This window comes from Gopherus evgoodei, chromosome 22 (assembly GCF_007399415.2).
Source record: "Gopherus evgoodei ecotype Sinaloan lineage chromosome 22, rGopEvg1_v1.p, whole genome shotgun sequence".
Taxonomy (NCBI): Eukaryota; Metazoa; Chordata; order Testudines; family Testudinidae; genus Gopherus; species Gopherus evgoodei.
The window spans coordinates 1,914,340-1,933,266 of NC_044343.1; the positions used below are offsets into that span (position 1 = coordinate 1,914,340).

The 18,927-nt window shown below is 42.8% G+C and overlaps 1 protein-coding gene across 1 annotated transcript in view; it reads left to right on the forward strand.

Annotated features, from left to right (window-relative positions):
- The first annotated feature begins 3,141 nt into the window (after positions 1-3,141).
- CRTC1 (CREB regulated transcription coactivator 1) overlaps positions 3,142-18,927 on the forward strand; it is a 57,015-nt gene continuing 41,229 nt past the window's right edge. Inside the window, 1 exon segment of the mRNA XM_030540464.1 lies at positions 3,142-3,319. Coding sequence (XP_030396324.1) covers positions 3,194-3,319 — 126 coding nt within the window. The 5' untranslated portion in view covers positions 3,142-3,193.

The window sequence follows — 18,927 nt, forward strand, 5'->3', positions numbered from 1 at the left end:
CAGAAAACCTAGAGTCTATTCCTAGCTCTGCCACTGATTCACTGTGCAGTCTCTGCCAAGTCACTTCACCTGTCTGTGCCCCTGTGCCCCTCCCTTTTGAGAGAGAGATAACAATACTTATCCACGTTTTAAAACTCTTGGAAATGGCTGGATGAAATTATGCCTCTGTGAGCACACTATATTATTACTATTAACAACAAAGTAATATTTTACCTTGAGTTCCATTTACCAACCTGCAGTTCATTTATAACTTAGTAACTGATGTATTATTGAACAGGAATAAATAATTAGATAAAAAGCAAACTAAATAGTTAAACACAGTCCAGTTGAGTAACTGGAACTGACTGTATAGTGGTATTAATGTGCAAGGTGCATAATGGATCTTCAGTGCTAAATGCATGTAGATATTTTGTGACTTAAGACTCATTAACTACAGGCATTTATTTTTGCTTGGGAAGAGTGAGAATGATTTGCAGAGTTACCCCGATCTAAGAATTGATTAATACAAATGGGAATTCAGCATCCATAGACCCAGATATCAATCTGCTGGTATTGCCATTAAACTTCTTTGAGAGTGGGTGTGAATAGTGGTCAGGATAAGTTAATCACAAGCCCACCAGCCTAAGACACAAGGGGTTATGAACCTGCCCATGAGTTTAACCTGTGTGGAAAAGGGGTTTTCTAGTACTGGCAGAAGAACACCCAGAATGGGAGAGACTCGGAGGCAAAGAAAAACACAGCCCAACAGCAGCCAGTGAACATGGTGTTGGACTCTGAGAAAAGCCTAGAGAGAGGTTCTTTTGGGTGTGGTGGTGGTTAAAGAAGCTTGCAGCTGTAGCTAAGAAACTGTTCTGTCTCTGGTTTCTCCTGCATTTGGAAAAGCAGGACTTTGTACTTTCCTTGTAAAGACACAAGACTGCATCAAAGTAAATACCAGACTCCATCAATTTCTAGCTCACAACTGGACCATCCCCAGGGCCCCAGACTTTGACTAGCTGCCCAGACCATTGCAGAGGACAATTATCTATATAAATTACTACATGTCTGAACAGGGTGCAGCACAACAGGTCCCTGAGCTGCGAACAAGGCCTCTAGGTGATATCATAAAACAAATCATAAAAATGCTAGTAACTGAGGGTATTATGACAGTTAAAGTCTTGACTAGGTACAGCCTGTTGGTACAGCTCCTGCCATAAAGTGGACCCCTCCTGAGTAAGGTTCTCAGGCTCTCCCACAATACAAGTTACTTGTATTACAATCCTGCCTACAGGAAATTTGTGCTAACCACCGTAAGGTCACACAGGAAATTCATGACAGAGGTAGGAATTGAGCCAGCTCTCCTGAGTCCCAGCTCGGTGCCTTGTCTTTTCTATAACAAAATCCTGCTCAGTATCCTGCCTCCCCCAAGCAGTCAGAAACTAGAAGTCAGGCCCCTAAAATTAATGAGCTTGGCTTAAATACAAGATTAAAAAACATGCTGGGGTACTTATTATTTACCCCCCTGGTTTCTGATCCTTCAGGGTGCCCTTGGGTCACTTTTCCAAGCTTTTCCTGTGTGGGGGTGGGAGGGATTTGGAGGCATCCAGAGCTAGGAGGGTGATGGGGGTAGGGAGCAGGCAGGGCTGGAGTGGAGATGGGGAGGATAGGAGGGGGAAGTGGGGAGTTGGGGGCAGGCAGGGCTGGAGTGGAGGCAGGGGGGACAAGAGGGGAAAGTGGGGGGTTGGGGGCAGGCTGGGGTGGAGACACGGGGCAGGAGAAGGAAATGGGAGGGCAGGGGAAGGCAGGGCTGGGGTGGAGGCTGGGGGACAGATGGGGTGGTTGGGGGTGGACAGGTCTGGGAGGACAGGAGGGGGAAGTGGGGGGTCGCGGTGGGCAGGGCTGGGAGGGGCCAAATGGGGAAATGGGGGGGGGTTGGGGATGGGTAGGGCTGTGGGGGACAGGAGGAGGAAGTGTGGGGCTGGGGGCGAGCGGGGCTGGGGGAGACAGGAGGGGGAAATGGGGGGGTTGCAGGCAGGTAGGGCTGGGGAGGACAGGAGGAGGAAGTGGAGGGGTCAAGGGCAGGCAGGGCTGGGGGGGCCGAAGGGGGAAATGGGGGGGTTGGGGGTAGGCTGGGGTGGAGACAGGGGGCAGGAGAAGGAAGGGGGGCAGGCAGGGCTGGGGGGCAGATGGGGGGTTGGGGGTGGGCACAGCTGGGGGGACGAGGGGAAATGGGGGGGTTGCAGGCAGGCAGGGCTGGCGGGGGCCAGGAGAAGGAAGTGGGGGGTTGGGGGCGGGCAGGGCGGGGGGGGCCGAAGGGGGAAATGGGGGGGTTGGGGGCTGGCGGGGGCCAGGAGGAGGAAGTGGGGGGTTGGGGGCAGGCAGGGCGGGGGGGGGCCGAAGGGGGAAATGGGGGGGTTGGGGGCTGGCGGGGGCCAGGAGGAGGAAGTGGGGGGTTGGGGGCGGGCAGGGCGGGGGGGCCGAAGGGGGAAATGGTGGGGGATGGCGGGGGGGGCCAGGAGGAGGAAGTGGGGGGTTGGGGGCGGACAGGGCTGGGGGGGCCGAAGGGGGAAATGGGGGGGGTTGGGGGCTGGCGGGGGCCAGGAGGAGGAAGTGGGGGGTTGGGGGCGGGCAGAGCTGGGGGGGCCAGGAGGAGGAAGTGGGGGGTTGGGGGCGGGCAGGGCGGGGGGGGGCACAGGGGGAAATGGGGGCGGGCAGGGCGGGGGGGGGGCCGAAGGGGGAAGTGGGGGGTTGGGCGGGCAGGGCGGGGGGGGCCAAAGGGGGAAGTGGGGGGTTGGGGGCGGGCAGGGCTGGGGGGGCCGAAGGGGGAAATGGGGGGTTGGGGGGCAGGGCGGGGGTAGCTAGAACAGGGGACCCCGCCCCATCCCCCCATTTTTGCTGGTTGGCAATCGGCAAAGAGGAGCCTAGCTTTACGGCGCATGCGCGCTGGACCGTGCCCAACCCGCTCCTCTTCCTTCCCCTCCCAACTCATCTTTAAAGGGCCAGTACCTGCGGGGAACGCAGGCGAGCTCGCTGCCGCGCATGTGCAATGGCGTCTGCTGCAGTTCGCCCCGCGTACGCATGCGCACTTGGTTCACTTCGCCCGGTGTCGGGCGCGGGCGCGGGCGCCGTTGGTCTCCACCCCCCGCCCTGCCCCTCCGCCCGCGCATGCGCCTTGCCCCCTCCGGCCCGGGGAGGGGGATGCGGACGGGGGAAGATGGCGGCCTCGAACAACCCGCGGAAATTCAGCGAGAAGATCGCGCTGCACAACCAGAAGCAGGCGGAGGAGACGGCGGCTTTCGAGGAGGTGATGAAGGACCTGAGCCTGACCCGGGCCCACAGGGTGAGTGAGCGCGGGACCCCGACGGGGGCGGGGCGGCGGCGGACCCGGGGCGGCGGGCAGTTCGTGTCCGCCTGTGGGGCCGCTTACATCCCCGCGGGTGCTGAGGAGGAGGAGGAGGCGGGGCGCTTGGACTGAGGGAGGAGGGGGCGATTGACACCCCCTCTGTGTGGGGGGGACTGGGGGGGGGCGGTTGACGTCCCCTCTGTGTGGGGGGGGCTAGGGGGGCGGTTGACGTCCCCTCTGTGTGGGGTGGGGGGCGCTGAGGGAGGGGGGGCGGTTGACACCCCCTCTGTGTGGGGGGGGCTGAGGGAGGGGGGGCGGTTGACATCCCCTTCGTGTGGGGGGGACTGGGGGGGCGGTTGACGTCCCCTCTGTGTGGGGTGGGGGGCGCTGAGGGAGGGGGGGCGGTTGACGCCCCCTCTGTGTGTGTGGGGGGGGCTGAGGGAGGGGGGGCGGTTGACGCCCCCTCTGTGTGTGGGGGGGGCTGAGGGAGGGGGGCGGTTGACGCCCCCTCTGTGTGTGGGGGGGGCTGAGGGAGGGGGGCGGTTGACGCCCCCTCTGTATGTGGGGGGGGCTGAGGGAGGGGGGGCGGTTGACATCCCCTCTGTGTGGGGGGGGCTGAGGGAGGGGGGGCGGTTGACGTCCCCTCTGTGTGTGTGGGGGGGGGGCTGAGGGAGGGGGGGCGGTTGACGTCCCCTCTGTGTGTGTGTGGGGGGGGCTGAGGGAGGAAGGGGCGGTTGACATCCCCCTCTGTGAGGGGGGCTGAGGGAGGAGGGGGTGGTTGATGCCCCCTCTGTGTGTGTGTGGGGCGCTGAGGGAGGAGGGGTGCTGTGTGCAGTCCAAGTGCTGGTTTAACTTCCCCCTCTGGAGAGCAGGGCTTCCCCACTATATATACATGGTAGGTAGTGCCATGTATTCTGGTAGCTCACAGAAGAGTGAAGACTGGGTGGATTGTGGCATGGGGTTCTGCAGGCCCTTCTGCCCTGTCCAGCTTTTGGTGGTTGCCATGATGCTCATCTGCTGAACAGAAGTTGGTTATTACTGCTGGATAGAATCCGTACGTAGGAATGATAATGAGCATCATTGTGTGAGTGAGAGCCCAGACTGAGCTGAGAGAAGTATTATCTGGGGGTGAGATCCATCAGGAGTGTGGGGAGGATTTCATGTAGTATTTAGGTTCAGGGGCCTTTTGTGCTTGGTCGTGTGCAAACATACAGAAAGGCATTGTGTCTCTCACGAAGAGTTTATAATCTGATCCTTGTCCTCCTCCTATGTAAATATGCATTTGCTTTCTTGCTACCTTCTGTAGAGTGCTGAAAGCTTCCTTTTGCTTTACAAAATATAGAGAGATGAGTCCCTGCCTTGAGTAGCTTGCAACTGAACTTAGACATTATGCTGGATGAGTTTAGGCACAAGAAGGTGTAGAGGAGGCACCTGTATTACCATATTGATAATAAGTAAAACTGTGTGACTGCGTGGAGTTAACATCATTAATATTTTTCCCGTTATGTTTTAATTGTCATCAGTGCAAACTAGTGCACCTTCAACTCTGTCTTGTATTGTGCTGTCTTTGGGAAACACATAATTAGAAATTACAGTGTAGTGAATACATTTTTAGTACTTGGCAGGAATGTCAGGGTGCTATTTTGACCGCTTATGGCTTTTTCTGGTTTAGATCTAGTGATGGTTGAGAGAGAGAACTCTCCATTAGTGTCTTCAGCTTATGTGTGTGTCAATATTTTTGATGCTGCTTTAAGTTTTAAAAAAAACAACCAAAAAAAACCAAGCCTGTTTGTAGATCTGTCATACCATGAAAGGGAACATATTGTTGAATTTGCTGTATTGCTTTATATTCCTTGTTGTCAGAATAGTGTAAATACTTGTTTATAGGTTTAATTAAAACAGCTTGGTTTCTTTTACCAATAGAAGCTGGTCCAGTAAAAGATATTACCTCACCCACCTTGCGTCTCTAATAAAACAAAGGCACATTTCTTTTATCAGCTAACTCTTACTATGGCATATACTTACTTACTCTTACTTTGTTCACGCTAAACTATTTGTTGACATTTAATGGAGGATGCTATGTGTAATTTCTCTTGGTATTAGTTGAGGATATAGTGAAGGCAGTTTTAGTCATGTTTGCAGTTATCTGAATCTTCTCTTATCCCTTGTGTTGCTGTTGTCCTGGTAGAGCTTGTCAAGTTGGGTTTTGTAAAGAATCTATTTAAATATACACAAGCTTTGTAATTTTCGACCCTTCAGATACTTCTCAGGATCTGAATATGTTTCAGGAATTCTCTCTCAAGAATACACTTAAAATGTGCCCATTGAAAAGTGATATTCAGTACTGAGCATTCACAGTTTGAAATATTTATATATGGTAAGGATGTATACAAATCACAATTCCAGATCCAATCATACCCAAATATTAATGTTCAAAATTCTATTCTGAATTTTGCAGATGGAACTCATCTTTAGTTTGAGGAAGACCAGCATTGAGAAAGTGACCCAAGCTGAATAAACTTGTTTCTGGAATCTGGGTTCTGAAGTGATGGAAATTTTGACCAAATAGCTGAGCACAATGTCTCCTTTGTGAATTTTTTTATTGCATGATTTCATCTGTGTTTAAAATGCAATGTAAAAAGGGTTTTAAGCACAATCTTACAGTTAGCTCTCAATTTCACTTGGCAACCACACACTTTGCTGTCAATTTGAAAATGCATTATTCTGATTCAGTTTGTGGAACCAACCCAAAATTTCTCGTTTTTTTCATTATTAATAATTTTCTTTTTGCAGTGTTTACCCATCTTGTCTATTTAGTATTAGTTATTGGTCATAGCAGAGGCAAAGACTTGCTATGCAAAGACTTGTGCATACGCACACTAATGCTTTTCTGAGTTGGTATTCTTCCACCTATTTATACAATATAGTCTGTCTTGTGTGGTTTTGTTGTTGTTGAAGTCATGTTATTTTCTTGTTCTTACCCCAAAGTATTTTAAATATGAAACAGCAAAGTCTTGATTTTTTTTCACACCAGAAATGCATTCTTCCCCCTCCCCCAAAACTTAAATTAATTTAGTTTTAATGGTAGCTTAGCCTCATCGTGATGGAGTGGAGAGGAAGTCCCATTTTGCAGCAGAGAGAACTTGGGAGCATGTTTTTTGTTTTGTTTAGTTTTTTTAATTGAGGCAGCGTGTGTGGGGAGAAGGAGGTGAGTGGCTAATACAGGGAACACACTAAACTCAAATGGAATTGATCTTTGTGCCTGTAATTGGAGAGATCTGTGAGACCCCATCTTACCGAAGTGAGTGAAAAGAACTTCTCTTTATTGTGCACTTTAATATCATAAACAGAGAGTAGGAGCTATTTTTATGGTTGGGGAGTGGCTTTTTTGTGGAGAACCCGTTTTTTGGGACAGGGCATGAACTTCCAACAGCTTTCCCCCTACCAATTACTACTTTCTTTTGTTGAATGGACTATCCACATCAATCTCCCCACAAAATATCTACTACAGCACAGCCTGATGAGGCTTTCCACTGCATGTGTCATCTTAAATGATCAAGTAAAAGCCTTAATATTTCTTTATAAATATTAATCCATTTTTCAAGGTTATATGGACCAAAATGTTAGCGCACACACAAATTCAAGTAATGTTGGTATTCATATTTGGACCTTCAAATGTCAGGAAATTCAGGGTCTAAAAAAGCAGTTTAGGCTCAGAATGTCATCCGCCTGTTAAAGGGGGTTCTCATCCAGTTAGAGATGTCCCCTGGATTCTAGCTGTTTGTTTTATATTTTTTGTAAGTCACTAGGATTTGAGGGATCTTGGCCAAAACAGTATTTGAGCTCCCTCTTCTGGACTCAGCTGTGTTAACTAAGTGAGCACTGCTCTGAGAGCTATGCTGACATAGATGATGCTGGTTCATAAACAAGGAAGTAAACAAAAAACTAGCTTCATGTCAACAGTTGGAAACATTTTGCATTATTCCAGGACTCTTGTGTAAAAGTTTGTGTGGTGGATAAAACGCCAATGGTAATGGAAATACATGGAGATGTTTCATTCAACCTTAATATTAATAACAGTACTCTTCATCTGAGGACCCCTAATAATAATAAGCCTGTGATCCACAATGGCACGCATTTGTTTTCTTATGTTCTAAAACACATAATCCAGTGTCATATCAATCCATATGATGGTACTATTACAGTGTTTGTATATGTTTTAAGTATCAGAGGGGTAGCTGTGTTAGTCTGGATCTGTAAAAGCAGCAAAGAGTCCTGTGGCACCTTATAGACTAACAGATGTATTGGAGCATGAGCTTTTGTGGGTGAATACCCACCCGATAAAGTGGGTACTCACTCACGAAAGCTCAAGCTCCAATACATCTGTTAGTCTATAAGGTGCCACAGGACTCTTTGCTGCTTTTGTATATGTTTAAGATGTGAGAAAATGGTGCATGCCTACATTACCTGTTTTTTTTCAGTGTTAGTTACTGAAAATTACTTTTGTGAAATACTTGTTCAAATTTCTCCTTGACTAAGCCTAAATGCTTGAATTTTTATACGACAATGAAGTTTTTAAATTGATCTTTCAATCTTAAACACACAAAGCGACAACAGTAAACTTAATGTAGATGTAGCCTCATGACTGAAGTAAAATTAAATAAAAATGAATGATTAAACAGGGTACGATATCAATACATTTGTGTGTATATATACAATAAAATTGTTATGTGTAAAGTGAGAGAGAATTTAATTACTTGTATTTTGAATTAAAGCCTGTGTAAAAGAGCAATATGTCTTTTATATTCATAGAACACACAATTTGCAAGCAATCAAATATAGACATTATGCAAAACAGTATTTAAAAGATTAGTTAAACCAGGAATGCTCATCCATATTTTTTAAAAGGCAGGCTAAAAATTAATAATGGTGATACAATATTTAATTTTATTAAGATAATGTTTGTTTTTGTTAAAAGAATTTGATAAAAATGCTAACTATGTGGATAGTCATTGCACATATATGTAAAGCTAAAATATATTGAAGTAATATATCATGGGAAGCTAAGGCCTAACCCTGCAAATGCTGTGGGTAGTGCTTTACACTGTGGGTAGTCCCATTCATGTCGATAGTACTACTTGTGGTAATAAGCACTGTACTTCACTTATAAGGGTTTGAGAGATCTGACTGCTACATTATTTAATTAGTGTCTAAAATGCTTAGTCACTTTTTTATTTTATTTCAGATCTTAGCTGCTAATTTCTTAAGCAGAACAACAATTATTATTTGATATTGTACTTTGGTGGTAATTTAAATATTACCTATAAATCAACACACAAATGATGTAGCAGAGTCTGATTACAAAAGACATGTAACTGATTAAAAAAAAAAGTTAGCCATTAGAAAATCATGTGGTATTAGAATGGTCTTCTATGGCACTGTATTTTAGATATTTTTTTTTAAATTCACTGTTAATGGATTTAAAGATGTTTTGTGCTTGTGCGGTTCATGATATTTCTTTTCTTTTTTTAACAGAAGACAGCTTACGTATTGTAAACATGTATCTATCAATACGTAGTTATAAAGGAAGTTAGCCGGATTTTAGACTGAGGTTTCTCCTCAAATGTACATATGAATTTTGACTTTTAGTTCCCTAGGTTTTTTGGGGGAGGTGGGTGGGCTGGTAAAGGTCCTCCCATTTAAGTCCTTCATAATTCTAAAGAAAGACTCAGGTCCCTGGATACCACATCTCTAAGACAAAGACTAGGTCACTTACGGCTGGTTCATAATCTTCCAGTGTGGTAACTGAATTTCTGTGGCAGGACATAGACTAAAGCCATAATCCTGCAATTGCCTGTTTGTGAAGTGATTGGGGATTTGTGTGCAGGTGTCTGCCGGTGTGTAACAGGTTGCAGAATCAGGGCTTAGATGTCCAAGAGGCCATACTGTGTGCCCATTGGCTTTGTGCATTTTGTACTTGTACTCACAAGTTTAGGGAGAATTAAATGTGCAGAATAATTGTACCAAATGTTATTCATTCTTTGTAAGACTTAGTGTAAATTGCATTGTGTGAACATGAAAGTTAATTACCCACAAGGGAATAAAGAGTTTCTGTTCTTGTGCATCACTCTGTGTTCCTTAACTAGTCTGCCTTGTCCAAGGGAAATAGACTTGATTGGCTGATGATATGCCATAGTATAAAACATACATATTTTATTTACCAGTGTAGTATTTCTTACTATAAACTTGCTTACTTTTTGTTTGAAAAAACAAAGGGGGAAAATTTCTTCTTGTCATTTACATGCATTCTTTTTACTGAATTTTCTTAGAGGAAGTGTTTTCCTATAAAGTTGCAGTGTTCTTGTATTTAGGGTCATAGTGTTTTGTTAGATTCTATACACACACAAGAAATTACATTTGTAAAAATCTGTTATTTTTAACAGCATCTTGTAACTGATAGTAGGAGAACACCATATTCAGTTAAACAAGTTCTGTCTTTAAAGTTGTTTCTTTAGCTCTGGTGCTGAACAGTCCGTATGGTGGCTTGCCTTCATAACAGTTACTCAGCTTACAAGTTTCAGAGTGGTAGCCGTGTTAGTCTGTATCGGCAAAAAGAATGAGGAGTACTTATGGCACCTTAGAGACAAATAAATTTGTTAGTTTCTAAGATGCCACAAGTACTCCTCATTCTTTTTTCAGTTTACAAGCAAATCCATTCTGAAAGATATGTATGCTCAGCTCTTCCAGTTGTTTGACATTGAACTCAAGTTTTCCTTCCCAGTAAAATGCATTCTTGACATCCCAGACACAAATTCCAGAAGTTGCAGTATTGGGATATAGACCAATAGTTGAGAACCATTAGTTTTGAGAGCAGGTTTTTCCATAGTTAAGATTCCCAAAAGTTGTTTTGGGTTGTTAATTTTTCACTGTCCTGTTTATAACCAAAGTCTGTAATTTTGACTTAGTGCTGGTTATAGTTACAAAACTTGGCCTGTTGACCTGAGTGGAGAACTGCTCATGTGAATAAGAACCTCCTGCATGAATAAGGGGTTATAGGACTGGACCACAAAACCATGTCTATACTATGATATCGAACAGTTGCTGAAAATGTTTTAGCAACATGTTTCCCTTAAAAATGTTTGAATGTAGATCAGGCGGAGACCATTTTCAGTACTATTTCAGAAAGTGTGATTGCGATTTGGTGGAAGAAAGCAAGGGAAAACAGTTTTGTACAGTCAACTGTTTTCAGTCCTGGTTTGGGGGAATCATTGCATAAAACCATGCTCAGTAATGGTTTAGTTTCTTACAGCAGAAAAGACTTAAGATAAGTTCTCACAACTTCTCTGTTGCCAGCCGCATCTCATTTCCCACAGGACAAAAACATCACCTTTTTCCTTAGCATCTTGATTTTTTTTTAAAATCACCTTAGATTTGACTGTGCCAACTGGGAGAAAGCAGGGTGACAAAATACTGATTGACAAAATACTACCTTTAAAATAGGAAGTAAGTAATTAGTGCTAGAGCCCATCTATTTGTCTGATTGATTTTGTTGCAAACTATTACCTACATTTTAAAGAGAGTCAAGACTTCCTTCTTCACTGATCTTGGGCTGAGTGGACTCATGCCCAGATGGAGCCCCACTGAAACTCTGTGCAGGATCAGTGACTGTAAGGTGGCATTTCAGCTTTCAATGTTTGAGCACAATAATTCTATCAATTATTTGTACTCTTCAGTGAAGTGTCTACATTGAGAACATGTAAGGTACTTGTAAGATGCTATTCCTTAGTAATTTCAAGATGACATACACTTGTTTAAATTCAGTTATGATTTAGTAGCAGCTTCTTAAATCTTCTTGCCATTAACATTTTTGCTTTTAAATTTTGTATCTGTGGTAGTAAATTGAGAGAAATTACAATTATTTAAATTTTTTTAACATGCAGTAATGCTGAAATGATTCAGCAAAATTTTTAATTTTATCAAAGTAAATTTTTTGTTCAAATTGCTGTCCTTAATGTAAGGTAATTTGCATTATCATCTTATATCACTCAACTCTAATTATGAAACAACTTTAGCAATTTCTAATAGTGAATTATTACAGCAGTCTTCTCAGAGCAGCTATGAAAATACTAATTGGTGCACAATAGCTTATTTTGTGTTGGCTTTGTTTTAGTACTGAATATATCATCAGGAACCCACTACTTTAGTGTAGTGTGCAGCAAATGTAAAACTATATCTGAGAGAAGAAAAAACCATGGGGGTTTACATTTTAAAATAAAAATTCAGCTTCTTGTGGTTGTAATATTACTCTAGTATCATAAATGTGCTAAAGTAGCTGTTTTACAGATAAATATATGCTAGCTGGTGGCATTGGAAGAACTAGGTGAAAAGAAATAGGCTGTCAAGATACTCTATTGCAGTTTTTGCTAACCGTGCAACAGTGTTCACTTTGTGACAACAACCGGTTGTGACCTCAACAGTGCATCCTTTGTGCTGCTTTGCTCTTAAACTACTTGCATTTCAGCAAACAAATGCAGTCTAAAGACTAGTGTAAATTTCAGAGAGTGGTGGCGGAAGTGGAGACCTCCATGTAGTTGAAACAATGGAATTCAGGAGGCTAGTGTTTAATATAGTTGTTTGGTTTGTTTAAAATCATCTTTCGTATAGTACTAAACATGCTATGCATGACAACTCCAAACAAGACATTTTTAAAGGTCTCCATTGGCACTTGTTTAGAGTCAAATTAGCATTGCAAAGAGCACATTTTGTCAACCAAAGATGTTTGAAAATGCATCACTACTTTATAACTCATAATGCTACCACTGAATAACTATGATAGAACTGCTTATAACTGATTTTCTAGGAATACATTTTTTTCTCTCTCCCCAGAACAATCCTGTGCATTGTTTAAAAACTACAACAACATAAAACCTTAATTTTTTATGATTTGTTGTGGGTGGTGGGGAGGAATAGAGTGGAACATTCTTAATTTATGGGGTACCCTTACAAATTTCATAAACATGATCACTTTGCTATTCAGAGGAATTGTGGTCTACTGATTAGGTTATTGGGAGCCAAGTCTCCTGAGCTGAGAGCTCCAGTTTCAGTCAGTAACTTAGTGTGTGGCCTTGGGCATGTCACTTAACCTTCGTGTGCTTTTCCCCTCCTTTAAAATGGGAATAATGTTTGCAAAATACTTGTAGGGTCTTGAATGAAAGGTACTAGAAAAGTTCATATATTTTATTAGGAAGTGTCCTAGATATTTACTTTCTTGCCAATTAATCCCATCTCTGTTTTCTTGGTGACTGGGAGAATACCCTCCCTGATGTTCCCACATACCTTAATTTTTGAGGCTGCTTGAGAGTCTTCTGCATGTTAGTAGTTGGGTATGCTAATGGCAAATTGTTGTGATGGTAGGTGAATCTTCAATTCATTTGGATTCCCAACATATAATTACTGTATTATTAGTGATGTGTTTTTTTTCCCTCTGGATTATCAAGGTTTCAGAAGGGAGATAAATTAGAATTGGATGCCCCAAACCACTATCTGCCCAAGACATCAGCTAGCTTAGAATCATGCCCAGGTAGTTCAAGAAGGTGTGTTGCTATTTGAGGCAACTGATTATCTACTGTCAGCTCTTCAGAGGCATCAGGTTAGAAAGAGATACTTGCAGAGGTGTGTAGCTCTACAGAGGATTCTTCATTGTTTTCATTTGTAATTGTTCTGATGCACTGAAATCCCTCAAATTGTGCTTTGACACCTCCAGTGGGCTGGTTCTTTTGAGAAGATCTTGGGGCAGGGGTCAAGGCAATGGACTAGAGCTCCCTTTTCTTTTTCCTCAGTGGCACCCTGAGGCCACTTTTATGGCTTCTAATACTGTTGAGTAGAGTGGGTTATCAGGTTCTTTACCCTTTACTATCTGTATATCCAGAGACCGTCAGATTGCTTCAAAGCTCATTGCAAGGACACAATTGCAGGAAACCCACAATAGAGAGATTTAAATTTTGTAGCATTCTCCCATCTGAGAGGGAGACTGAGGAGGACATTTTAAAAAGTGCCTGATTCCCACCCTTGTGCACGGAATTCAAACTCGGTTAATCTTTTCATTTGTACAGCAAAAGGATTAAATCTATGTGAGCTTTTAGCATTCTGGGCTTGCCAAGTGTTTCCGGACTTAAGGGGGCTTGTTCCTCATCTTGTAAACTCAGTACAGTTCTTGAGGTGCAGCATGAAGGTTGGAGGCTGAAGATCAAGTATAGTCATAATTTAAAGAACTGTCAAAGGGAAAGGCATGTTGCAAAGATTGTGACATCACTGGGCTTGGTGAGGTATAAATTTGGTAGCACCGACATGGTTAAATAACCTTCTCCCCAGTGTGAATGAACACAAGACTCCACAGTGGATGAATCATTTTATTCATTTTGTAACAATAACATTTGAACTAATGGATCACACTAGGCATGCTCCCAGCTACCTATCTGTGGTGTACAGCCATGTGCCCTCATAGTACATGTCAAAGAATGTAAATATGCCGTTTCCCTTTTGATTTATGAAAGCATGTAGGATTATATAACTGAATATTGGTTCTGTGGCTAAAAATAAAAATTGGAGCATAAAAGCTTATTTTTATCTTGCTTAATGAGAGCATCTCTGCTTTTGTTTGATCTTTCCTGAGGCCTTTCTATTTGAGGAGCAGGGCTTGGGGCAAAGAGCAGGTATTAGGGAGGCTCACTTCATTCCAGATCATCCTGTGAAATGTCCATCAGCAAGCAGACACACTTCAAAAATTATTTGTTCACAGTTGGCTAAAGGTGGCTCTACATCATTAAACTTAAAACATATCAACAGGAGAGTTCTTTTCATAATAAACTAACCAATAAGTTTCAAGTCTGAGTCCAGGTTGAGATTTTACATTTAATTGTCAGTGGTAGACATTCTCCTTTTGGCTGGATATTTTTCAAAAACAAAGGGTGACATTTGAGAACTGGCAGTAGATCTGATTTGTGTGTGTGCACACATTTTTTTAAGCACAAATAAGGTTTGGTTTGTATTATAGCGTAGCTTGGCTCCATGCCCAGTGATAGAGCAGAGAATAGTCACTCTTTTTTAAGTCTGTATCCTGATTTTTCTTGTTACTGAGTTGTGACTTGGTTTTAAACTGTACACTTTTAACTAAAAATAGCAAAGTGTATTTAAACTTAGAAAAACAATCTGTTAAATTGTAATTTTTTTTAAATAAATGCTGCAAGATATGTAGGCACTCAGATAGATAGGTTATACTTGTTCGCTTGTTCATTTTCCAGAAGACTTTAGTCTTGGCTAATAGGGGGGAAAAAAAAAAAAGTGACACAGTTCTCTATTAAATCACCCACCCATATTTCTCTGCTATGTCATATCTGGATTCATATGCAAAAGGACTTTTGTCTGACGTATCATGCAAATTTAACATTTGATATATATAAAAATATAAATATTTTCACTCCTAAAATGCATTATTGCAGCTCCCAGAATAAAAAAAGGTAACTTTTATATAACAGCAACAATATCTCCTGTTGCAGAGGTGATCTGTGTGTGTAATTATAATATTGCTTTATTCATGAGACAAATAACCTTATAATTGAGGCCACCTTGAAGATTTGTTTTAAGCTTATGAGGGCAAATCTAGAATGTCATGGAGGTCTAGCTTTATGGAATTTACAGATGAAGCATAAGAGAAGAAATGATTCAGTGAAATGAACCGAGGTCTCAAACATAATCTCTTCATTAAGAAGGCAGAAAAAACCCTCTGTAAACTCATGAAAGACTGTAGTAATTCTTGGCTGCTTTGTAACTGTAAGGATGCAGTGAATACCTCAGCAAGTTCAGAAGCCTAGCTGGCAGGGAATCAAATGAATGATTGCTGACTAAGCTTCTATCAATAAATACCTCAACTCTGAGTTCTTATGATTGGGTGTCATTTGACTGATTGGCACTGATTTTAACAAATTTTGTGTGTATAATTGTTACCTTTTTATAGCTCTGCTATAATATTCTTACAGCAACGATGGCTTACAGAATCATGGACACTAGAAATGGGAATTTGTCATCCAATCCAGAGATTCCTAAACTTTCTTTTTGCTTTTTCCTCCTTTCGGAGAGTCACATTCCATGCACGCTCCCCTCTGCCCTTTTGCAGTGCAGGGAGGAGTAGGAGGCAGGGCTGATGAGTGCATGGGAAGATGCGATGGGTGCCTAGGAAGATACAGGGGACAGACTGTGTGTGAGGTAGGAGGTGGGTTGTTGCCGGGTGCCTGCAGGAGGTGAAGAGGCAGGGGTGCCTCTGATGCATTCACTCCTCCCCCAGTCACACTTCTGTCAGGGACAACTACCAGGTGCCCATCTGCCCCTTTCCTCCTACTTGCTGCTGAGCACAGGAAGATGATCTGCTGCTGCTGGAGAGGCTCTACTTCCTCCTTGCTGCAGCTTTGTAGCGACCTCTCCTGCTCCCATCAAATCCAGTACCTCTGCAGTGTGTATGCAGAGGCACCTGAAGGATGCCCAGCTGCCTACATGCTGTCTGCCTGACCTGAACTTGAGCAAAGCCCAGTTCCCAAGCTGCAAGTGTTGGCAGCAGCCTCCTAACTCTGTCACCAGATGGGGCCTGCAGTGACCTGCACGATGTGACTGACTCGGAAGCACCTGTACTCCATCCTGTTCACTGCTCCCCTGATAACCTCATCCTGCCTCCCTCAGGGAGGTGCACCCCAGTGTTTTAAAACCAATGAACTAGTCCGTTCCTCTCGTCCAAAGCAGAATCACATGAGAGATTAAAAAGACTGGGACTGTGTAGCTTAGAAAAGAGACAACTAAGGGAGGGGATATGATAGGTATACAGAATCATGTATGGTGTGGAAAGTGAATAGAGAAGTGTTGTTTAACCCGTCACATAACACAGAAACCAGATGTCATCCAAGAAAATTAATAGATGGCAGGTTTAAAACAAACATGAGGAAATGCTTCACACAGTGCATAGTGAACCTGTGGAACTCATTACCAGGGAATGTTGTGAAGGCCAAAAATATAACTAGGCTAAAAAAAGAATTAGATATGTTCATGGAGAATAGATCCATCAATGGCTATTAGCCAAGATGGTCAGGAATGCAACCCAATGCTCTGGTTGACCCTAAACATCTGACTGCCAGAAGATGGGAATTGATGACAGGATGAATCACTCAATAATTGCCCTGTTTTGTTCATTCCCTCTGAAGCATCTGGCGCCATCCTCTCTTGGAATACAAGATACTGGGCAAGATGGACCACTGGTCTGACCCAGTGTGGCCATTCTTATGTTCAGTGCATATTTCTTAATGTTTTTATCCCATCTTAAATGACCTGCGTAGGGTTTTGCCAAGTCTTTAGCCTTAGAGACCTTGTGGTTAGCTGAAGTTGCAGTGCACTTAGAACAAAGATATTTTCAAAGGGTTTGAGAAGTTGTACAGATGAATTTTTAGTGCATTGGGAAGGCTCTTGGGCTTGGGTATTACATTTGATAGCATGGAGGTGGACTGCTGATGTCAGTGGAGCTACGTACAGGTGCAATAGTCCACCCATGTGTACTTAATTTTAGGAGTGGGACCTTTTGTTGGAACTTGTGAGCCCCACCAATGGGTATGTACGTACTTTACTGCTCTGATATTGAAAAGGTGTGGGATTTTAAAAAAAAGCTCCAATGAAATATAGCTATGTAGCAAAAACAGTTTTTGTTGCTTTTGTCACTGGCTGATAACTTCTAACATGTTATAGATAGGAGGGTTTTTTTTAGTAATTTTCACTTGGTTTGTAGTAGTCGTTTGGCTTCCTGTTTTTGCTTAGTTGTCTGTGCTGTAGAACCTACAGCACTTAAATATTAATGGCATCACAGCTCAAGTTTGAAGACGTTGGCGGATGCAAGTAGGGAAACTTTCACACAGTCCTATCTACCCTGTCTGGTTGTAGCCAGTGTTGTTACTCTTCTGTTCTATGAGTAACAACAACAAAAATCGCATAAGAAAATAAAACTTACAAAACATTTCACTATAAAGGTGGTGGTGGAATACGTTATGTCCCTTGAGTGCTCTGGAAAGAACAGGTGCTATCACTGTAGGTTACAACTTTGCTCTAATTTCAGGCTTTCACTTCCTGTGCCAATCCTGTTGGAAGAACATCTGTCAGTCTGGATCCAGACACTGCTGTCTGATCAGCATTAGGATTTGCAGGCAATCAGTGTCTTTAGAAAGCTTCGCTTGCTGGAGTTGCTTCCCAATTGTAACAGCATGGAAACAGGGAGAGGAGAAGGGATTTGTTTTGTTTTTTTTCTCTTTGATACAGACTCTGCTGTGCAGTCTGTCTGCACTCTCCTAGTAGAATTGTGAAAAAGCTGGCTGTGCTGTTTCCATTCTTGCACAATATATAGTAACAGTGACTTCTGATGAATGAACACACTAGCGGCTTTACAGAGAAAATCAATATACTGTCATGAGCATTTAACATTTTCCACAACTAATCTAACAACTAAGTAGTATGGCCTGAAATTTAGGTTTGCTAAAAAATAAAAATTATGACACTTCAAATGTTTTAACAGCTTTTATCTGGATGTAAACATTCTCTTATTGGGTTTGCAGTCTAGAGATTGAAGCCTTGTGCTAGTGAATACGAATCATAAAGAGAAATTGGTCTCCTCTTGTTGGATCCCCATCGACTTCAGTGGGTTCTGAATGGGTCTGCCTGTGTGTAACAGTTTTCAGGGTCATGGCCTTGGATAAGGAAGTTTTATTTTAAAAATCATTTCTCTCTCTCTCTCTCTCTCACACACTCTCTCACACACACACACTCACACCATTCTGATCTAGTTATTCAGGTTTATTTGCAGAACATACAACTTGCCGTTTTCTGAAGTAAAAAGAAACTACGTCCAGAATTCTAGCATGTAAACTAGCCAACGTAGAAGCTGAATGCTGGGGTTTTTGACAATCTGAAAAATGCTTGCATTTGATTAGGTAACTATAGATGCTCAAAGTCAGAATTAAATTGTTTAAAAATAAAGGGATTTGTACTCTTTCTCTTCAGTAAAAAAAGACAAATCAAGGATCCATATTTAACCCACATGATCATTAGATTATAATTGGAAATTGAACTGCATTGACCTAGAATTGCTGATTAAATTGATGGAAAAGTCTTACACATTTTCCTTTTGATGACCCTTGCAAATTAGCAGTTATTTCTTCACCTCTACACCCAGTCAGGAATGGAAAGGAATATTTGTTTTCGTCTTAATGTCAGAATTCTACCATTAGAGGTGTGTGTGTCTATCTTTTTGGTGTGGTGGGTAGGTATGTTCAAAAGAAACCACAAAACCAGCAATTTCAGTTATAGATAATATGCTTGTCTTGATTTACAGTGTTTGAAATTTCTCTCAACTGTTCTTGCTAAGTTCGTTAGACTAATTTTTTTCCTCCCCTTAACTGTTCAGTATTGAACATCCCATTTGCACTTACTACTACAATTATTTTTATTATCATAGTGAGTAGGAACATTAGTCATGGACGAGGACTCCATTGTACTAGACTCTGTGCAAACACAACAGAAAACAG